Source organism: Salvelinus alpinus, chromosome 26 (assembly GCF_045679555.1).
Source record: "Salvelinus alpinus chromosome 26, SLU_Salpinus.1, whole genome shotgun sequence".
NCBI classification, from domain to species: Eukaryota; Metazoa; Chordata; class Actinopteri; order Salmoniformes; family Salmonidae; genus Salvelinus; species Salvelinus alpinus.
This window is the reverse complement of record NC_092111.1, coordinates 38,893,159-38,917,376: the sequence shown is the minus strand read 5'-3', so window position 1 is coordinate 38,917,376 and position 24,218 is coordinate 38,893,159. Positions and strand designations below refer to the sequence as shown.

The window sequence follows — 24,218 nt, the reverse complement described above, 5'->3', positions numbered from 1 at the left end:
AAGTTGAAATTGAATCAAAGCTAATAGGTAAAAAGATGGGACTTCCCCTGGTGCTTATGTGAAGCTGTCTGTCTGTCTGTCTGTCTGTCTGTCTGTCTGTCTGTGTGTCTGTCTGTCTGTCTGTCTGTCTGTCTGTCTGTCTGTCTGTCTGTCTGTCTGTCTGTCTGTCTGTCTCTGTCTCTGTCTCTGTCTCTGTGTCTCTGTGTCTCTGTCTCTGTCTCTCTGTGTCTCTGTCTCTCTGTGTCTCAGAGACTGTGTCTTGTGTCTCTCTGTCTCTGTCTCTGTGTCTCTGTGTCTCTGTCTCGCTCTGTCTCTGTCTCTGTCTCTGTCTCTCTGTGTCTCTGTCTCTGTCTCTCTGTGTCTCTGTGTCTCTGTGTCTCTGTGTCTCTGTCTCTCTCGCTCTGTCTCTGTCTCTGTCTCTCTGTGTCTCTGTCTCTGTCTTTCTGTGTCTCTGTCTCTCTCGCTCTGTCTCTGTCTCTCTGTGTCTCTGTCTCTCTCGCTCTGTCTCTGTCTCTGTCTCTCTGTGTCTCTGTCTCTCCTTTTCCTGTCATCAAATCAGTCTCCTAGAAATGACCCACTTTCATTCCCCTGTTTCTACCTTTCTGGTGAAGCTCACCTCCTCAGTGTGTAAACACCTCCGCAGTGTTCCAGTGGTGGCCTTGATGTGGTCTGTATGTAGTGATACCACACAGTGCAATGATGCATTACTACATTCCACTGAACTGGAAATGAATCTACACCGTGCGTCTGTACTAGATTTGGCCCCTCACAGGCCCTGTACTACAACTAATGTAGAACTACAACACATTACAACACATTACACACAGTTTTTGTGGAATAATAGAGTGTGTTGTCTCCACAACCCTTTACAACCAGTGTGTTGTGTGGTGTCTCCACAACCCTTTACAACCAGTGTGTTGTGTGTTGTCTCCACAACCCTTTACAACCAGTATGTTGTGTGGTTTCTCCACAACCCTTTACAACCAGTATGTTGTGTGGTGTCTCCACAACCCTTTACAACCAGTATGTTGTGTGGTGTCTCCACAACCCTTTACAACCAGTATGTTGTGTGGTGTCTCCACAACCCTTTACAACCAGTGTGTTGTGTGGTTTCTCCACAACCCTTTACAACCAGTATGTTGTGTGATGTCTCCACAACCCTTTACAACCAGTATGTTGTGTGGTTTCTTATATAATCTTTTTTTTTTTTTGCAGAAAAACTTTCTGTTGTATCACAACTGTTGTGCCAAATGAGTTGTACATCAATTGTAGAAGTGGAATGTGTAAAGGGGGCCAATGTCTATGCACTACGAAGCGCTGTGCTGTGTGAATGACAGCGCCCATTCACCCACGGATAAACAAGCTATGGTGGGAGAGGATAGAGAGAACAAGGTGAAATGGAGCAAGACGTGGGAAGGTGTTTGTTAGTCCTTTTCTCATCAACTGATAATTCTGTTGACACAAGAGTAGGAAAATATGTTACGATTGTCACGTTCCTGACCTTATTTCCTTTATTTTGTCTTTGTTTAGTATGGTCAGGACGTGAGCTGGGTGGGCATTCTATGTAAGTCGCTCTGGATAAGAGCGTCTGCTAATTGACTTAAATGTAAATGTAAATGTAAAATGTTATGTGTTTCTATGTTGGGTTCAATGTATTAGCCTGATATGGTTCTCAATCAGGGGCAGGTGTTTTACGTTTCCTCTGATTGAGAACCATATTAAGGTAGGCTGTTCTCACTGTTTGTTTGTGGGTGATTGTTCCTGTGTCAGTGTTTGTGCCACACGGGACTGTTTCGTTTATTAGTTTGTTCCTGTTCATGCGTTCTTCGTTGTCTGTAAGTTCTCATGTTCAGGTCTGTTTACGTCGTTTGTTATTTTGTAGGTGTTCAAGTGTGCTTCGTGTTCGTCTTTAAATAAATCATTATGAATTCAACCTACGCTGCATATTGGTCCGATCCATGCTCCTCCTCAGACGAGGAGGAGAAGAACGAACGTTACAACGATAGTCAACTAAATGTGGGAAACTACTTCAACTATTCATAATGAAAGTGTCAAATAATTATAATAATTCTCCAATATGTCAAATAGCTCTTTCAAAAAGGTAGATGAAGAGACTGAAACTCCCCCAAAAAATAACATTCACTGTCTCGGAATGAGATGCCAGGTGACACACAATGGTTGCATCCAAAAACTGCACCCTACGCCCTTTACAGATGTAGGATCTTGTTGCTGATAATTGTCCTGGGCCGCAGTAAATGCAGGTGAGCTTCGTGATTTACATAAATTCACTGAAAACCCACACTAACACATTATATTAACATTATGGTACTTTTCATGTAGCATCCAGCTAACAGTCTAACCACAGATCAAGCAACATTACAGACTAAATGTTCAAATCCTTTTGCTGCAGTATTATCACATTAAGCTCCTATATACAGTACCAATCAAAAGGTTGGACACACCTACTCATTCAAGGGTTTCTTTATTTTTTACTCTTTTCTACATTGTAGAGTAATAGTGAAGACATAAAATCTATCAAATAACACAAATGGAATCATGTAGTAACCAAAAAAGTGTTCAACAAATCTAAATATATTTTATATTTCAGATTTTTCAAAATAGCCATCCTTTGCCTTGATGACAGCTTTGCACACTCTTGGCATTCTCTCAACCAGCTTCACCTGGAATGCTTTTCCAACATTTTTGAAGGCGTTCCCAAATATGCTGAGCACTTGTTAGCTGCTCTTCCTTCACTCTACACTCCAACTCATCCCAAACCATCTCAATTGGGTTGAGGTCGGGTGATTGTGGAGGCCAGGTCATCTGATGTAGCACTCCATCACTCTCTTTCTTTGTCATATCCCTTACACAGCCTGGAGGTGTGTTGGGTCATTGTCCTGTTGAAAAACAAATGATAGTCCCGCTAAGCGCAAACCAGATGGGATGGCATATCACTGCAGAATGCTGTGGTAGCCATGCTGGTTCAGTGTGCCTTCAATTCTAAATCAATCACAGTGTCACTAGCAAAGGACCCCCACACATCACACCTCCTCCTCCATGCTTCACGGTGGGAACCACACGCGCAGATATCATCCATTCACCTACTCTGCATCTCACAAAGACACGGCGGTTGCAACCAAAAATATAATGTCCTTTGCTCGTGTTTCTTGGCCCAAACAAGTCTCTTCTTATTTGTTGTGTCCTTTAGTAGTGGTTTCTTTGCAGCAATTAGACCATGAAGGCCTGATTCAGTTGATGTTGAGATGTGTCTGTTACTTGAACTCTGTGAAGCATTTATTTGGGCTGCAATTTCTGAGATTGGTAACTCTAATGAACTGATCCTCTTCAGCAGAGGTAACTCTGGGTCTTCCTTTCCTGTGGCGGTCCTCATGAGAGCCAGTTTCATCATAGCGCTTGATGGTTTTTGCGACTGCACTTGAAGAAACGTTCAATGTTATTGACATTTTTCGAATTTAATGACCTTCATGTCTTAAAGTAATGATGGACTGTCGTTTCTCTTTTCTTATTTGAGCTGTTCTTGCCATAATATGGACTTGGTCTTTCGCCAAATAGGTCTATCTTCTGTATACCACCCCTACCTTGTCACAACACAACTGACACAACTGGCTCAAACGCATTAAGAAGGAAAGGAATTCCACAAATGAACTTTTAACAAGGCACACCTTGTTAAAGAGGTATTGACATGTTGAATGCACCGAGCTGTCTGTCTAAACTACTGGCACACAGCCCGGACACCCATGCATACCCCACAAGACATGCCACAAGAGGTTTCTTCACAGTCCCCAAGACCAGAACAGTACTACACAGAGCCATGACTACATGAAACTCTATTTCTCATCAGGTAACTATACATTCACATGGATTTAGTACAGTAGATATGTGGTAGTGGTGGAGTAGGGGCCTGAGGGCACACAGTGTGTTGTGAAATCTGTGAGCTGTGAGCTGACAAGGTAAAAATCTGTCGTTCTGCCCCTGAACAAGGCAGTTAACCCACTGTTCCCCAGTAGGCCTTCATTGTAAATAAGAATTTGTTCTTAACTGACTTGCCTAGTTAAATAAATAAAAATTGAAATGCAATCCAGGTGACTTTATCATGAAGCTGGTTGAGAGAATGCCAAGAGTGTGCAACTGTCATCAAGGCAACGGGTGGCTACTTTGAAGTATATCAAATATACTTTTTGGGGGTTACTACATGATTCCGTATATGTTATTTCATTGTTTTGATGTCTTCACTATTATTCTACAATGTAGACAATAGTAAAAAAATAAAAATAAAGAAAAACCCTTGAATGAGTAGGCGTGTCCAATCTTTTGACTGATACTGTGTGTGTAGTGCATTGGGTGCCATTTGTAGATGTCCAAGTAGAGATGGTGGAAATCATGATGACACAAAGCAATACCACAATACTGTGTGTGTGTGTGTGTGTGTGTGTGTGTGTGTGTGTGTGTGTGTGTGTGTGTGTGTGTGTGTGTGTGTGTGTGTGTGTGTGTGTGTGTGTGTGTGTGTGTGTGTGTGTGTGTGTATCATCTAATTACTCATGCTGGATCAGTCATCATCAGGTGTATTGCACCTAGACAGGAAGTGCTGTAATTCCAAAGCTTTAATGTGTTTTCTAGGGCTCTTAACTCTGTTGATCCACACAGCCCATACTTTAATAAATACTTATCTGTTGAGTGTCTGTTTACTAAATTGTTCACTTTGTGTGATCTATTAGCTTCTTTTTGTTGTTGATGTGATCAAACTGTCTAATTTTATTTAGCCCGTTGAATGTAAATGATGTAAATGAATATTAGTTTCTGTTTAGATTGTAGTTCTGGGATTTATATGGGATGTTTGTTTGTTATTTGTTTCCATAATGTGTGTGACATAATGTTGTCCCTTTCGTTATTAGTGTTAATCTATTCAAATATCCTGCCGCTGATAATAAGGAAGAGCTAAATATAGCCGTTCAGGCAAATCCCTGGAATGTCAACATGTCGTACAGTACACTGGATACAAATATACTCCCACGTGGCTCTGGAGTTGTTAACTAATGTTGATGACATCACCTACTTTCCCAACCTCGCCTCGTGTGAGAAATCTGGGCTTCAGAGGCTAGTCAGATACTAACTCCACTTAGGGATATTATTGGTGAATCGGTAACATCCACACAGACTGAGTAAATGTGTTTAAAAAAATATGTTCGTCCATTGATATATGTGAATGTACAGGGAACCCAGCTACATGTTGGAAAAGCTGTTACATCAGTGAAGGGTTGTGTCTCCTCTTCTCTACCCCCAAGACATTCATTTAGATTCTGGTCCTATTACTGACAAAATGGATATCATTAATGCATTTAATCACCATTATATCTCTGCGGGCTTGATATTTGAATATATTTCAAAGGCAGCTCTTGGAGAGAAAAACAAAGTAGTTTGGATGTAGACGGTGAAACTCTATTGAACGATACTGAACATGCTAGGCAGGAGTTTCCTTTTTCGGAAAATCACAGATAAAGAAGTCCTGGATGCTTTGCTAAAATAAAAATTCCACAGGGGCTGATCCTTTGGAGCCTGGTCTGTTTACGTGTGCAGCACCCCTTATTGCTGACTCGGTAGCCCACATTTTTGTTATTAATTATAACATTGTTATGAGGAATTATTCCAAAAGCATGGACATCTACACATGTGCTGCCACTCCATTAGGGTGGGGATACAAATGATCTTGACAACTATCGCCGCCCATTTCAAGACTACCTTGTTTAGCTAAGATTCTTGAATCCTTGGTTAATGTGCTGCCTTGTTTATTGACCTGTCAAAGGCATTTGACACTGTTGATCATTCTGTTTTGCTGAAGAAATTATCAAGAGTAGGCCTGGGATATACAGTTTCAGAATTATCTTAGCGACAGAACTCAGGCCATCTTGACAGATGGGGTTAAATCTGAATTTCTTGAGATTTAAAAAGGTGTTCCTCAGGGTTTGATTTTGGGTCCATTATTGTTCACCTTGTATATTAATGACATAGGAAACACTGTTAGTACTTGTAACATTCATCTCTATGCAGATGACACCGTTTTGTATTCCTGTGCCACCTTGGTGCAGAAGGCCATTTGTGGACTTCAGCATAACTTTGATTCAATTCAGAAATCACTTACAGATCTTAAATTAGTGTTTTGTACAAGTAAAACCAAGCCCATGCTGTTTTCTAGGTCATGAAATGTTGACCCTGAGGCCCTGCATATTTGCGTTTTATAAATGGAGCCCAAATTAAGCTTGTTTCTCAATATAAGTACCTAGGTGTCTGGATTGATGAAAGTTGTCCGTCGTAAACTGGAAGTCCTTCGTAACGCATATAAAAAATCTGACTAAGAAAGCAATCTGACATAACCTCCCTCTCTATATGTAACATCATTAATTAAGGTAAAGATCACAAGTTACCAAACCCGTTGACAGGAATGGATAACACTAGAGATCCCTCCAGTCTCCACAGATTTGAGAAAATCTGCGTTTTGGTTTTTTTTGCCCCTAATTTCTGGAACAATCTACAGAATTCACTGCAGTTAGATATGCTGGTACCTCTCAGGCAGTTAACATTATGGATTGATTATGTCGTTTGAATGTGATTGCTTTTATTAAATGTTTATTTTTATTGTGTTGAATTATATTGTTTTAAATACACGTGTGTATGTTGTTTTAATATTCTGTTTTTATTGTAACGTGTACAGGGCTCTCTTGTAAAAATAGATTTTTAATCGCAATGTGACTCGAAGTTTAAATAAAGGTTAAATAAATACCTAAAAATAATACACAGTCACTATTTATCATCTTTGCCACTGATGTTACAGTATTACCTTTGAATATTACACAGAGTGAGTCAGTTGTTAAACATCAGCTGGATGAGACTGGATGAGGCAAAACAGAACAGGATGAGACTGAGGCCATTCTAATATGAATGGGTGGATGAGTTTGTCTGAAAGTGGGGGTGCAAAAGCTTGTGGGTGGGGGGGGGGGGCTCAGTTTTCCTGCAATTCTGTACCGTTTCTTAACAGGCGGAATCAATATTTATGAACAGAACACAACAATCTGTCTTACCTTTTGCCACAATAAATTATATAGAAAACATGTTTTGATGACTAGATTACTAATCTACTCCCTTCCTTGAAAATCACCCCCCCAATAACAAATAGACAGGTCTGAAACCCTACCAAACCTGTGACTCATAAACATCATGCCCCCTTCCCTTAAAACCCCACCTACAGTGATCGATTGACAGGCCAAACTGTTAAGAGTGTGGCCAGGATAAACGCATGACAACAATGAAGAAACATAATTGAAAATGGGAGGAATAATATTGTTTTATCCAATAAGAATTTAAATTGTGTACTTGTAGGTTAAGGAAAAAGCATTATTAAATTGCAAACTAAGTTTTATTTTTTTTATTTTTGTCACAAATAATGCAATCACAGTAAAGTAGTACAATTACAAATGTGAATTTTTATTTATCTTTTAGCAATTTTCTTTCTCAGTATGGCAGTGTTATCTGGTAGGACATTGAACTAGAACTGTCAACTGGAGTTTTGCATTTCAATTTGGTCATAGATTATGTTCATATAAAAACAACATTGCATACGTATTAATTTATAATTATCATTATGAAATTAGCATTTTTTGGGCGGCAAGCTATATATATCCATAAATTACAGCCCAAACTCTGCAATTAAAATAATAAGATGTAGCTCCGGTAATATGGGTTATATTTGAAGTTTGGGCAGAGGTCTTCAACCTTGACTTTCATAAGAGCTACTTCATACTAAAACCTTTTTTTGCAAGCTACTCATATAGGCTACAGCCTGCATATTTTGTTATTGTGTAGGCCTTGGTTAATGGAAACAAAGAACAGCACTGTCTGCATACATAATGTATTTGCGTTTTGGTTCTTATTAAAATCACACATTTTGAACAAAAATCTTTTGACTGTTGCCTACCTTGAGAATCTTGTCTTTTTAAGATATGAGAAGGGAGAAAAAAACGTTTTGGATTTGGACAAATCTGTAGACTGCAGTTACAGGACTAGGCGACTATAAAACGTTTCTGCATATTTGACAACAAATCATGAAGAAACAGACTAATCATGAAAAGTATGAGGAATAACAAAAGTGTAGTCTCAGCAAGCGCACTACTTGCCCCTTCATCGCAAACATTTGTGTCAATGTTTTTATTTATTTATTATTAACTTGACTCAGCAGCATATATTTTTGATAAAATGAGAGTAGAAATGCCTTATTTGGTCGATAGTACTTACCGAGCAAAGCAGAGCTGTTTAATCGAGGTACAAATATCCTGTCGTTTTTATTTTTGCACAGACACAGCTTGGCTGCGTTGCGAAGCGAAGCGGCTACGTTACGCTCTCATATAAGGAACAGCCAGGACTGTTACTTTTGTAACTGAATGAAAATATTTTAACAATATGATTTAACCGATTAATCTTCGGAAAATATATGGCAAAAATGCAGAATGGTGTTGAATGCTTGTTAACAGTTTGGGGAGAACAAAATATTTCATAGATTTAATGATGCAATATTAGGCCTACAGAATATTTCTCAGTATCTAGTTGCAAGCTACTAATTGACAGCCCGCGAGCTACCGGACATGCAGGTTTCTGCAAAGGTACAACCTTCGGTAGGCTGTTAGAAGGCTACGAGTCAGAGATTGCGAAACCACGAAGCCTAATCAGACTGTGCCCGCCGTGCTCATGGTTCTTACAGGCAAAGTGAAATTACAATGAATGTGCTTGTGGTGCGCGCCGCTCAAATGATATGCAGTGGTATAAAGTAACTAAGTATAAAATACTTTGAAGTACTTTTTTTGGGGGGGGGGCTTCTTTGCTTTACTATTTATATTTTTGACTTGTACGTTTACTCCACTACATTCCTAAAGAAAATCTGTACTTTTTACACCATGCATTTTCCGTAACGCTCAGAAGTACTCGTTACATTTAGAATACTCAGGCAGTACAGCAAAATGGTGCAATTCACGCACCTATCAATATAATGCGTTGTCATCCCTACTGCCTCTGATATGTTGGACTCACTGAACACAAACACTGCATTTGTAAATGATGTCTGAGTGTTGGAGTGTGCCCCTTGCTGTCCATACATGTAAAAAAGAAAGAAAATGGTGTCTTCTGATTTGGAATGTGATGTATAGTATTTACTTTTAATTTGTATTTTTACTCAAGACAGTTGAGTACTTTTTCCACCACTATTTTTATGTATGTTTATTTTACCTTTATTTTACCTTTATTTTACCTTTATTTAACTAGTCAGTTAGGAACAAATTCTTATTTATAATGACGGCCTACCGGGGAACAGTGGGTTAACTGCCTTGTTCAGGGGCAGAACGACACATTTTTACCTTGTCATCTCGGGGATTCGATCCAGCAACCTTTTCGGGTTACTGGCCCAACGCTCTAACCACTAGGCTACCTGCCGACCAAATATGGACACCGTACATCCTACTGAATGGTCAACGGTTGTGTTTTATCATAGTAAAGCTACATTTTCTTAATACTTTTTATTACTTATGTTTCCACTATACAAAGATACACATAACACATTGTTTCATTATTACATTAACAATAAGTATCTCTCAACGCATTACATACGTTTGCATTAATGCAATGGGGAAATTAACTTTGGGAAAATAAGAGGCTGAAATATTTAGAGAGAGGGGGGAGATGGGGTACTCCCCCCCTCCCTCCCTGTATGCTCGGCCTATTTTAAAGAAGGAAGTGTCAGTTATACCATTACAGATATTACAGATAGCAGCCATGACACATCCCTTTGGGCCCATATTTGGCAAATGAGGATGTTTGTTTGTGAGAATGTATAGTGCCAATGTAACTTTAACGTACAAGTGTGCTTTAGCATAGCAGTGATGATGTTGCTTTACCATGAACAATACAGTAGCACAACATGTACTTTTATCCTTCAGATAAAAAAAAAAACATCATACTAACTGCTATCCCCTTTACGGAAGTAAAATTATACCACAACGTCGTCTTGTCGCCCAATAGACTCCTCTGTCCTTCAAACCAGCCACCAGTGATGATACTAATGGACATGGAAAAGTAGAAAACAAGTCGATATATAGCAAATAAGTTCAGTGAAAAGCAGAACATTTAAAGGCCAAGAAAGAAAGAAATTCAACAACAACATAAAATCCCGTAGAGACGAAAGTAAAGTAAAGTTGATTAAGGAACAGAGTAAAGATGAAGTGAGAGAGAGGGAGAGAGGGAGACAGGGGTGTGTGTGTGTGTGTGTGTGTGTGTGTGTGTGTGTGTGTGTGTGTGTGTGTGTGTGTGTGTGTGTGTGTGTGTGTGTGTGTGTGTGTGTGTGTGTGTGTGTGTGTGTGTGTGTGTGTGTGTGTGTGTGTGTGTGGTCAGGTGTTTCATTTAGTTTCGTTTATTAGGGTATCCATCAGCTGTTGCATGCAGCAGCTCATCTTCCTGTGTGTGGGTTTCAATACCTTTCTCAATTGTGAAAAAACCACAGGTCCCTCCAGCCATTACCCATGCCTCCTCCTCCTCCATAATTCTGTTCCCTTGCTAGCCTCCACTGAGTGACATCACTGGAGTTTCCCTTGGCAGCAAGATGTATATAACAGCAGTACTGGGAGTATTAGTCAATCAATCAGCAGGCCTGTCACTACCTACTACCTTCAAAACACAGTCAACCTCTAATACCACCGTGGGAGTTTAGCTACTGAAGTTATTCTAAGTTTACAAACTTGTGTACCTATCGCAAAGAGCTTGATTGACATTGGATCTCCAGGCTTCTCTTGGATACTAAGGACTTTGACGGAAGCTTTCAACTATACGATGGAAGGTGATTGCAGCAGAGTGATGGTAGACGTGGAGAGTGGCCCTGTGTACCCAGCAACGACCGTGACCCTGGTACGGGACAAGTCCACACCCCGGCGGAGGCTGTGTGGTGCCCTGCTGGCCATTGCACTGTGTGTCTCAGCTGCGCTTTTCATTACCTGGCACGCCAAGGTAAGAACATACAGGCAATTTTATCTTATCATTCATTATTATTGGCATAATGGCTAGTTAAATCGATAAGGGAAATGGGTTATTTTTTGATGAGCTGATATCAAGTGTGTTCCATCAGCAATGTGATAAATAAACTTTGAAGTTGAACTTAGATCCTGATTGAAACTACTGTATATCTCTGTAGCTATATTTACATTTTAGATTTACATGTACTTTTACTTACATGTATATATACCTTCTGTATATCACTATATATCTATATATCTACATATATATAGTGTCTACATATCTACATATCTATTTATCTACATATCTATATGTCTACATATCTATATATCTACATATCTATATATCTATAGCGTTTACATATCTATATATCTACATATCTATATATCTATAGCGTTTACATATCTATATATCTACATATCTATATGTCTACATATCTATATGTCTACATATGTATGTGTATATATATATAAATATTTAAATATGTATACATATATATATATATATCACCATGAATCTCTGTAAATCTCTGTATATCTCCTGTGTAGCGTCAATGTGAAACCGATCACAGGACTAACTTTTTGATTTTTCTCCATGTCTCTTTTCCTCTAACTCAGAAACAAGATCACGTCGAGGAAGTTGATGGTGAGTTGGTTTCCTTTTCTTCTGTCAGGTTCTGTGTGTTCTACTGCTGCTAGTAATGGTGTTATAATATTGAATATATACTGCTGCTCCCTTGACAAAGGACGTATTCTAAAATAGCATCCTATTCCTGTTATAGTGCACTACTTATGACGGGAGCCCTATCGGCCCTGATCAAAAGTAGTCCACTATATAGGGAATACAGAATGGCATTTGAGACAAAAACCTAAATGTGTAAGATAAACTCTCACAAAGCTCTCAGAAGCTCTCACAGCAGTACGGCATTATATAGAGTTTAACGTGAGAGAATTCATCCTCAGAGGCTCTCGCAGCAGTACGGCATTATATAGAGTTTAACGTGAGAGAATTCATCCACAGAGGCTCTCGCAGCAGTACGGCATTATATGGAGTTTAAGGTGAGAGAATTCATCCACAGAGGTGTATGTCAGTTCTCTAAATCTCCGTCTTCTTCCCTCTTCAGAACTTCAGCATACATTGAGACAACTCTCTGAAAACAGAAAGACTGCCATTCATTTAGAAGGTAAAATAACACTTTACAGTAATGTATACAATGTCTGCTTCCAAAGTGGAACCCTATTCCCTATATAGTGCACTAGTTTGACCAGGGCCCTATGGAACCCTATTCCCTATATAGTGCACTAGTTTGACCAGGACCCATATGTAAGGGATATGGTGCTAATTTGGATAAGGGAAGGTTACCTGACAGGATGCCGTATTAGAGTCATTTGAACAGCAATGTAGAACTGGAATGAACTCGTCTGGTGAATAATCTGGATGTATGCAATGTAAATTTGGTCTATGCAAATTTAAATGCACACTTGACCCTTGACTTTGAAATGGGATTAGAAGCTGTGAATGAATCAAGCCCGTTTGACACACGGTGTAAGTCAAGACAAAAAACCTTTCATCTCTTTTTGAACCTGCTCATTTACAGCTTGCCTCACTAGATATGGTGTGTGGTAGTGCTCCTGCAATATCTACAGGCAATTATATTCATGTCCAACCACTCTGATTTTATTTATTTTTGGGGGTTAAAATGATTTGTACCAATTAAAAACAAATTAAAAGTACAAAGAACCCCAACGGAAATCACATACAAGCGTTACATGCATGTATTTATTTCCAATGTGGTCCTTTGGAAGAGATTAATTATTTCCCATGTTAACCTCTCTCTCTCTCTCTTTTCTCCCAGGTGAATACAACAGCAGTGGAGAATACAAGACCGCAGTGGAGTGGAGAAAAGACGAAGACCAGGGATTCTCACAGGGGAGTCTTAAACTCAACAACAACGAGATTGTGATCCCCCAGACGGGCCTATACTTCGTCTACAGCCAGGTCTCTTTCCACGTCAGCTGCAAGGCCGACCCCAAGCACCCTAACAACCAGAAGATGGTTCACCTGAGTAACACGGTCAAGCGCTGGTCCCCAAGCTACGGCACCGAAGACAACAAGGAGGAACAGACGCTGCTCAGCTCTGTACGCACCGTGTGTAAGAAGTCTTCCAACAGCGAGGAGAGCGAAGGAAAGTGGTATAACGCCGTGTACATGGGAGCAGTGTTCAGCCTGGAGAAGGGAGACATGCTCCAGACAGAAATAGAGACCAGGCTTCTGCCCCATCTGGAGAAAGGTGCTGGGAAGAACTTTTTTGGCTTGTTCGCCTTGTGAGACAGATAAAAATGGCTGACGATAGAGAGGAAATGCTACGTCCCAAATGCCACCCTTTGCCCTATACTTTAACTACGGGTACACTATATAGGGAATAGGGTTCCATTTTGGACGTAGCCTCAGTGTGAGTGAAAGGTTCATACAGTTGGAGGGAGTGGACAGCTAAATCCATGCAGAAGAAGAGGATAATGGAAGGTTACCTGATAGGAGTCAGGGCCGTTTCATCTACTGACATTGACTGAGGTTAAGGCTTTGTGTTGTTTCGTGTTAAAGCCAATGCATTATTTATTTTTTTACTCTTCTGTCAAAGATTAGGAATTATAGCCTGGGTACCAGTCTGTTTGTGCCATCATGCTACTTCTTGCCATGCCAAACATTGGCTTCCATGACAGTATGATGTAGGCAAGAGCACAAGCAGATCTGGGACCAGGCTAGAGAAATTATACCAATCTATCTAAACTGTAGCAGTTTATTTATATATACTTGGGGTTTATTGTATAACAAATGTGTTGCCATGGTGTTACCATGACAGTACATTTCTATGATGCTAATGTTGAACTACCATCCACAGCACATAAACCAACCCACCCTATATATAGATATAGATATAGATATATATATATATAATATATGTATATTCTACTATCTGAAGGAATTCTGACATACAGTATGATTCAGTGTATTTAAGCATTGTGAATGTGCCACTACATCGCTCAAATGTCTCATATTGAGAAGTCAATGTAATTTCTAATTGATTCTGAATTCATTATTTATTTCTATTTTATTAATATATTTAGCATTATGTTTTAGTTATTTATACTTGAATTGTTGTCTGTATTTATTATTTATTATGAAACTTTATTTAACTCGGCAAGTCAGTTAAGAACAAACTCTTATTTACAATGACGGCCTACCCCGGCCAAACCCTCCCCTACCCCGGCCAAGCCCTCCCCTCCCCTACCCCGGCCAAACCCTCCCCTACCCCGGCCAAACCCTCCCCTACCCCGGCAAAACCCTCCCCTACCCCGGCCAAACCCTCCCCTACCCCGGCCAAACCCTCCCCTACCCCGGCCAAGCCCTCCCCTACCCCGGCCAAGCCCTCCCCTACCCCGGCCAAACCCTCCCCTACCCCGGCCAAGCCCTCCCCTACCCCGGCCAAACCCTCCCCTACCCCGGCCAAACCCTCCCCTACCCCGGCCAAGCCCTCCCCTACCCCGGCCAAACCCTCCCCTAACCCAGACGACACCGAGCTAATTGTGCTCTGCCAAATGTGGACTCCCAATCACAGCCGGTTGTGATACAGCCTGGAATCGAACCAGGGTGCCTGTAGTGACGCCTCTAGCACTGAGATGCAGTGCCGGAGGCCCTAAGGGTATATATTATATAAATTGCTATTTAAATTACATTTGAAATTATTTATTTTTAATTGTTGTTGAATTGTTGTTATTTAATTGCCTTTTATATTTCTACATTTAATTGTATACATGTATTTATTTAACTACAGTAGTGTTGTTGAGTTGAATATCTCAATAAAATGCAAAAAAAAAAAAAAAAGACAAAACATTTATGGTATGTGATTCAGTTCAGATCAGGTTCTTCTAAGATAGTCACTAATCTAGAGATTCTACTGCCACGTTTTTGTCCCCGGAAGAAAAGTGGTCTGATGACTGCAGTGTAAGGGTCTTTAATGTATGCAGAAAGGGTTCTGAAAACATCACTGGAAAAACCTTCATAACAATAAGTGGTTCATATCATTTTGCATCAGGTCATGGTAGCTAATTCCACCAACAGGACTTTCTAAAAAAAATAGTTATCTCTTTGCTATCATGGAATGATTTGCATTTCTGTTGACCCTTATCTCAATTGAATTAGCATACATTTGCAAAGACACCTCTTACTAAAATAAACTCAGTGGGTGTTTCCATTGTGGTCAGTAGCATTTCCTCAACAGCAAATGTGGATAATCCCCTTCGTAATCAGGACCATGACTGCTGAGTGTCTGAGTGAGCAAACAGTGTGATCTACAGGGCTTCTTCTGCTGGCCACCACGCATCTGCCCTCCTCCAAACCCTCAACACGTGGGTGGTGGGAAGGATTGGTGTGGTGGCTTTCCAAACGGCATTAGTCACTGTTAAATGACTCACAACTACTGCTACCTCTCACAGCTACGCTGCTGCTATAATGACTATTGATTTGATTCATTACTACCACTACGCTGCTGTTCATTGATTATTGATTACCATTAGTATCTATTTATCATGCTACTGGTCACTATTACTCCAGAGCCCCTGGTGGATCCAGGCAGAGCCCCTGGTGGATCCAGGCAGAGCCCCTGGTGGATCCAGGCAAGAGCCCCTGGTGGATCCAGGCAAGAGCCCCTGGTGGATCCAGGCAAGAGCCCCTGGTGGATCCAGGCAAGAGCCCCTGGTGGATCCAGGCAAGAGCCCCTGGTGGATCCAGGCAAGAGCCCCTGGTGGATCCAGGCAAGAGCCCTGGTAGATCCAGGCAGAGCCCCTGGTGGATCCAGGTAGAGCCCCTGGTGGATCCAGGCAGAGCCCCTGGTGGATTCAGGCAGAGCCCCTGGTGGATCCAGGCAAGAGCCCTGGTAGATCCAGGCAGAGCCCCTGGTGGATCCAGGTAGAGCCCCTGGTGGATCCAGGCAGAGCCCCTGGTGGATTCAGGCAGAGCCCCTGGTGGATCCAGGCAAGAGCCCTGGTAGATCCAGGCAGAGCCCCTGGTGGATCCAGGTAGAGCCCCTGGTGGATCCAGGCAGAGCCCCTGGTGGATTCAGGTAGAGCCCCTGACTCAGAGATAATCTGCATAAGAAGGAAGGAGTGGAAGACGGAAGGAGGAGTGGAATACGGAAGGAGGAGTGGAAGACGGAAGGAGGAGTGGAAGACGGAAGGAGGAGTGGAAGACGGAAGGAGGAGTGGAAGACGGAAGGAGGAGTGGAAGAGGGAAGGAGGAGTGGAAGAGGGAAGGAGGAGTGGAAGACGGAAGGAGGAGTGGAAGACAGAAGGAGGCGTGGAAGAGGGTAGAACAGGTAAAAAGACAAGACTGTCAAGACGCCGCCATTTAGGAGTGATGTTATTGATATCTCTGTCTGTCTGTCTGTCTGTGTGTGTCTGTCTGTCTGTCTGTCTGTCTGTCTGTCTGTCTGTCTGTCTGTCTGTCTGTCTGTCTGTCTGTCTGTCTGTCGATATATAGCAAATAAGTTCAGTGAAAAGCAGAACATTTAAAGGCCAAGAAAGAAAGAAACTCAACAACAACATAAAATCCCGTAGAGACGAAAGTAAAGTAAAGTTGATTAAGGAACAGAGTAAAGATGAAGTTAGAGAGAAGGAGAGAGTGAGACAGGGGTGTGTGTGTGTGTGTGTGTGTGTGTGTGTGTGTGTGTGTGTGTGTGTGTGTGTGTGTGTGTGTGTGTGTGTGTGTGTGTGTGTGTGTGTGTGTGTGTGTGTGTGTGTGTGTGTGTGTGTGTGTGTGTGTGTGTGTGTGTGTGTGTTTGCGTGTGGGGGGATTTACTGAGGCCCTGCTGGTCCAAAGGATTGTGATTCATGGTCTTTCATTTGACAGATTCTGTACTCTGAAAATATCCATTGATCCTCTGTATATTCTTCAAAGGGATAATATGGACTTATCGTAGAATGCAGACAATGAAATATTACGACTTAGAAACACCAGCCTGCAGCCTTATTTGACTGGCTCTGCTACCAAAAAGCCCACAGAATTTATATAATATCTCATATACATCATCACATACATCATATTCAATTATATAACACAATGTCAATATTATGAAAAAACAATGACTTTATTTTTAATATCATTGCTGTTGCATTTCACATCATCTCAAAATGTTAACCATCCTTATAGTACCGTATGAAAGTACAGTACCAGTGGACACACCTACTCATTCCAGGGTTTTTCTTTATTTTTTTTACTATTTTCTACATTGTAGAATAATAGTGAAGACATCAAAACTATGAAATAACACATATGGAATCATGTAGTAAATAAAAAAAAGTGTTAAACAAATCAAAATAAATGTTATATTTGAGATTCTTCAATGTAGCCACCCTTTGCCTTGATAACAGCTTTGCACACGCTTGGCATTCTGTCAACCAGCTTCATGAGGTAGTCACCTGGAATGCATTTCAATTAACAGGTGTGCCTTGTTAAAAGTTCATTTATGGAATTTCTTTCCTTCTTAATGCGTTTGAGACAATCAGTTGTGTTGTGACAAGGTAGGGGTGGTATACAGAAGATAGCCCTATTTGGTAAAAGACCAAGTCCATATTATGGCAAGAACAGCTCAAATAAGCAAAGAAAAACAACAGTCCATCATTTCTTTAAGACATGAAGGTCAGAAAATTTCAAGAACTTTGAAAGTTTCTTCAAGTGCAGTCGCAAAAAACCATCAAGCACTATGATGAAACTGTCTCTCATGAGGACCGCCACAGGAAAGGAAGACCCAGTTACCTCTGATGCAGAGGATACGTACAGTTAACTGCACCTCAGTTTGCAACCCATATACATGCTTCACAGAGTTCAAATAACAGACACATCTCAACATCAACTGTTCAGACAAGACTGCGTGAATCAGGTCTTCATGGTCGAATTTCTGCAAAGAAACCACTACTGAAGGACACCAATAAGAAGAAGAGACTTGCTTGGGCCAAGAAACACGAGCAATGGACATTAGACTGGTGGAAATCTGTCCTTTTGTCTGATGAGTCCAAATGTGAGATTTTTGGTTGCAACAGCTGTGTCTTTGTGAGATGCAGAGAAGGTGAACGGATGATCTCTGCATGTGTGGTTCCCACTGTGAAGCATGGAGGAGGAGGTGTGATGTGTGGGGGTGCTTTGCTGGCAACACTGTCAGTGGTTTATTTTGAATTCAAGGCACACTTAACCAGCATGGCCACCACAGCATTTTGCAGTGATATCCCATATCTCCATCCCATCTTGTTTGCATTTAGTGGGACTATCATTTGTTTTTCAACAGGACAATGACCCAACACCCCTCCAGGCTGTTTAAGGGCTATTTGACCAAGAAGGAGAGTGATGGAGTGCTGCATCAGATGACCTGGCCTCCACAATCACCTGAACTCAACCCAATTGAGAGGATTTGGGATGAGTTGGACCGCAGTGAAGGAAGAGCAGCCAAGAAGTGCTCAGCATATGTGGGAACTCCTTCAAGATTGTTGGAAAAGCATTCCAGGTGAAGCTGGTTGAGAAAATGTCAAGAGTGTGCAAAGCTGTCATCGGTGGCTACTTTGAAGAATCTCAAATATAAAATATATTTTGATTTGTTTCACACTTTTTTGGTTACTACATGATTCCATATGTGTTATTTCATAGTTTTGATGTCTTCACTATTATTCTACAATTTAAAAACTAGTAAAAATAAAGAAAAACCCTGGAACGAGTAGGTGTTTCCAAACTTTTGACTGGTACTATATATATATATATATATAATTGAAATACCACACAGTAATACCATATGCGTACGTATGTATGAGCAAGATAATACATATATCATAATAATCCTTTACACAATGTCAATATTGTGCATATCCTCGTTTTGTATAAACATCACTGGTATCATTACTGTATTCCGACTACACAGAGCTCGCTATACATTACATACAGAATACTGACAAACACATGCACAGATGGGCACCATAAAGGATTGTAAACAAAGGATCTGACATGAGGACTGCGTTGTACAATGTTCTCGATATAATGCGTACATTAGAGCTTCATAAGCACTACTCAAGACATTCATAATTGCTTACGACACGACAACTCATATCACAGTCATTAACAAGCTGGGCTACTGTACCACACTAGAGTCTAGAGAGTTCAAAGGTCAAGCAAGGCCAAGGCATTCTGGGGCCTTGAGAAAGGTTGAAGGTCACACAAGCACGAACCCATTTGCCATAAGAGTTGATGAATACGGAAGAGTTGCTGATGAGGGTGCACTCCATATTACATTACGTGGGTCGTGGGTCAGGGGTCGTGGGTCAGGGGGGTGGGTCAGGGGCGTGGGTCAGGGGTCGTGGGTCAGGGGCGTGGGTCAGGGGCGTGGGTCGTGGGTCAGGGGTCGTGGGTCAGGGGCGTGGGTCGTAAAAAGTCCAAGAGCTTGATTCAATCTGTAGCGCAGTAGAGCTGCGTTGTAGTGAGGAAGAGCTGCGTTGTAGCGAGGAAGAGCTGCGTTGGCGGTTGAGAAGTAAAGATGATTTCTGAATGAGCAGACATATGCAGCGTTTACCGTGAATTCAGTCGCCACAAACGCAGAAACATTTCCATTAAATGTTAATCACGCTATAACGCTAATCTTCTGCCATACTGATTGAATCAAAGCCCCAAAATGAAAAATCGGGATAAAAAAGACTAGCTTTATAAAAGAGTAGAGGTCACAGAACTGAAAGGTACTGTGCTGGTCCAGAGAGGGAATGTGCTCCAGACCTGTCTAAATCAACATCCTCCCTATGGGTAGAGGTTACAGAACTGACTCCAGACCTGTCTAAATCAACATCCTCCCTATGGGTAGAGGTTACAGAACTGACTCCAGACCTGTCTAAATCAACATCCTCCCTATGGGTAGAGGTTACAGAACTGACTCCAGACCTGTCTAAATCAACATCCTCCCTATGGGTAGAGGTTACAGAACTGACTCCAGACCTGTCTAAATCAACATCCTCCCTATGGGTAGAGGTTACAGAACTGACTCCAGACCTGTCTAAATCAACATCCTCCCTATGGGTAGAGGTTACAGAACTGACTCCAGACCTGTCTAAATTAACATCCTCCCTATGGGTAGAGGTTACAGTAGTACATAGGGGGGCCATTTCAGCTATTGCATTTCTCAACATCACAAAGCTGATCATCTGACAGAGGCAGGGTCCTCTCACCGTGCTGGTGGAATTATGTAAAGTATCTGAGGAAGGGTTACTTTCTGTCTGTCTCTAAAAAAGTACAGCACTAAAAGAAAAGTCCTTCCTCCTTGACATTGTTTCACAAGGCAAACGTGAAACCACGGAGCAGAACCCACCAACAAAACAGGGAATTACTGCTGAGTGGAGGGGAGATTTTTACAGCCACGTGTTTTGTTTGAGTAATTTACACTTTGCTTAAAGCAGAGCGTCCCCCCCCCTTAAAGTGTCACTGAGGAATAAACTGGATCTTCAGATGGGTGATTCAACTTTGTCTCAAAATAGCACCCTATGTAGTGTACTAGAGCAACTATGGGCCCTGGTGCACACTACATAGGGAATAGAGTAGCATTTGGGATGCATGCAACCTAAAGCTTTTAGCCGGCGAGACAGTGAGATAAAAAAATAAATAATAATAATACAAAATCAATGACAAATGCGTGTTATGAGCTTGTGAGGCTTGTGCAGCATAACGTATCATTGTGTCAAAACAATCTTAAAGTACTACCTCCTCCAAGTTGTAACTAAACGTTTCAGAGCCCAACTCATGTTCAGAAGAGCTATAAAAACATGATTCCGTTTGACAGTTGGTTATCATCCTATTATGTTGTCATCGGGTTCCAAAACTCCCAGGTTTTCCACAAATCATGGATGTAGGATTCCTGTTGTCTGACATTCCTTTCTGATTCCGGGGAATCTTCCAACCAGGATTTGTGGAAAACCTGGGTATTTTGGGGGAAGTTAGCAGAATTGTACAACCCTAACCTGTTATGGTTCAGCTATATTCCTATTTGGCTTGTATTTTGGACACCTCTTTCTGTCTGCCTTGTCTGTTTAGAAGTCTCATCTGGCAACAGCTGTGGACTGGCATTACTACCACTGTTTCAGTGTTGCTCAGCTTTATGAAATACCCAGTCAGGCAGTACTTCACTTACTGCAATCAGGACAACATAAATACTTTCTAGTGGAGGCCTTATCTGCATCTGCATTGAACCTACTGTAACACTGCCACCCATAAACAGATTATTCTGCAGTTGGAAAACATCCCAATAATCAGCACACACCAGGTGTGGAGAGAGAGGGAGAGAGAGATAGAGAGAGAGAGAGAGAGAGAGAGAGAGAGAGAGAGAGAGAGAGAGAGAGAGAGAGAGAGAGAGAGAGAGAGAGAGAGAGAGAGAGAGAGAGAGAGAGAGAGAGAGAGAGAGAGAGAGAGAGAGAGAGAGAGAGAGAGTGTCCAAACACCCAGCGCGCCCTAGACCTTCTGTCTGAGGACAAACTAGGCTCACCTAGCCACATAATAATACACACAGGCACAAACGACCTGAGAGCACAGCAGGAAAGGGTGGCCACAGCACTGAAGGGAGTGATTGAAAAAGCTTCTTCTACTTTCCCCAACGCACAAGTGGTCATCTCCACCCTGCTACCACGAAAAGACTTCCACCCTGCTACAATACAGCGGGTAAACGCAAGCATTTCCCGTGACTGTGCCTCAAAACCAAATGTTTTTCTGGCCCACCACTCCACCCTGGACTTGAACAGCCTCTATGACCAGGTCCACCTCTACAAGGCAGCAGTGCCCACCTTTGCCCGGACTCTAAAGGACATCGCTCTCAAACGAAGCCCCAACACTTCACACAGGAGCAACAGATCAATAGACACCCCACCCAGACCAGCGAGACACCCTCCAAGACCTCCAGGACCCCCCCCTGGACCTACACACCCCCCCCACATCAACCATGCCCACACCCAATTTAGGCCCCCTCAGATCAGACCCATGCCACTCCTGCCCACCCCATGCACCCCACCCCCGCAAAGAGGGCATCAACATGGAAGTCACACATACGCCCAGGTAGTGAGCGGGCAAACAGGCCCAACCCCCACTCTTACACTCGCCCAAGCCAACGGCATGTACCAGATGCTCAGCAGGCTCTGCTCACACTTACTGGCCTGAGGCCAAACCCCGACCAACAACATTGGACACTTTATGGAACAAAAAGCCTTCACTATATCATCCTGGAATATCCAAGGTCTGAGGTCATCTGCCTTTGGCCTAAAGAGCAGGAACCCGGACTTCACCAAAGAAATCGGTAATGCAGACATTGTCATCCTGCAAGAAACATGGTATAGAGGAGACGGACCCACTGGTTGCCCTCTAGGTTACAGAGAGCTGGTAGTCCCATCCACCAAACTACCAGGTGTGAAACAGGGAAGGGACTCAGGGGGAATGCTAATTTGGTATAGAGCAGACCTAACTCACTCCATTAAATTAATCAAAACAGGAACATTTTACATTTGGCTAGAAATTCAAAAGGAAATTATCTTAACAGAGAAAAATGTCCTCCTGTGTGCTACCTATATCCCCCCACTAGAATCCCCATACTTTAATGAAGACAGCTTCTCCATCCTGGAGGGGGAAATCAATCATTTCCAGGCCCAGGGACATGTATTAGTCTGTGGCGACCTAAATGCCAGAACTGGACAGGAACCTGACACCCTCAGCACACAGGGGGACAAACACCTACCTGGAGGTGACAGCATTCCCTCCCCCATATGCCCACCTAGGCACAACTATGACAACATAACCAACAAAAACGGGTCACAACTCCTGCAGCTCTGTCACACGCTGGGTATGTACATAGTCAATGGTAGGCTTCGAGGGGACTCCTATGGTAGGTACACCTATAGCTCATCTCTTGGCAGTAGCACTGTAGACTACTTTATCACTGACCTCAACCCAGAGTCTCTCAGAGCGTTCACAGTCAGCCCACTGACACCCCTATCAGACCACAGCAAAATCACAGTCTAATTGAACAGAGCAATACTCAATCATGAGGCATCAAAGCCAAAGGAACTGAGTAACATTAAGAAATGCTATAGATGGAAGGAATGCAGTTTGGAAACCTACCAAAAAACAATTAGGCAACAGCAAATTCAATCCCTTTTAGACAACTTCCTGGGTAAAACGTTCCACTGTAATAGTGAAGGTGTAAACTTGGCAGTAGAAAATCTTAACAGTATTTTTGACCTCTCAGCTTCCCTATCAAATCTAAAAATCTCAAATAGAAAACCGAAGAAAATGAACAACAATGACAAATGGTTTGATAAAGAATGCAAAAATCTAAGAAATAAATTGAGAAACCTGTCCAACCAAAAACATAGAGACCCGGAAAACCTGAGTCTACGCCTTCACTATGGTGAATCACTAAAACAATACAGAAATACACTACGGAAAAAGAAGGAACAGCACGTCAGAAATCAGCTCAATGTAATTGAAGAATCCATAGACTCTAACCAATTCTGGGAAAATTGGAAAACACTAAACAAACAACAACACGAAGAATTATCTATCCAAAATGGAGATGTATGGGTAAACCACTTCTCCAATCTTTTTGGCTCTATAACAAAGAATAAAGAGCAAAAACATATACATGATCAAATACAAATCCTAGAATCAACTATTAAAGACTACCAGAACCCACTGGATTCTCCAATTACCTTGAATGAGTTACAGGACAAAATAAAAACCCTCCAACCCAAAAAGGCCTGTGGTGTTGATGGTATCCTTAATGAAATGATCAAATATACAGACAACAAATTCCAATTGGCTATATTAAAACTCTTTAACATCGTCCTTAGCTCTGGCATCTTCCCCAATATTTGGAACCAAGGACTGATCACCCCAATCCACAAAAGTGGAGACAAATCTGACCCCAATAACTACCGTGGAATATGCGTCAACAGTAACCTTGGGAAAATACTCTGCATTATCATTAACAGCAGACTCGTACATTTCCTCAATGAAAACAATGTACTGAGCAAATGTCAAATTGGCTTTTTACCAAATTACCGTACAACAGACCATGTATTCACCCTACACACCCTAATTGA

At 41.7% G+C, this 24,218-nt stretch overlaps 1 protein-coding gene across 1 annotated transcript; it reads left to right on the top strand.

The window, feature by feature from the left end:
• The first annotated feature begins 10,707 nt into the window (after nucleotides 1-10,707).
• On the top strand, nucleotides 10,708-14,034 carry LOC139555299 (tumor necrosis factor-like). The gene is made up of 4 exons (XM_071368992.1): nucleotides 10,708-11,055; nucleotides 11,679-11,706; nucleotides 12,185-12,244; nucleotides 12,917-14,034. The coding sequence occupies exons 1-4, from the start codon at nucleotides 10,882-10,884 to the stop codon at nucleotides 13,387-13,389; spliced, it is 735 nt and encodes a 244-aa protein (XP_071225093.1). The 5' UTR covers nucleotides 10,708-10,881; the 3' UTR covers nucleotides 13,390-14,034.
• The last annotated feature ends 10,184 nt before the right edge of the window (nucleotides 14,035-24,218 follow it).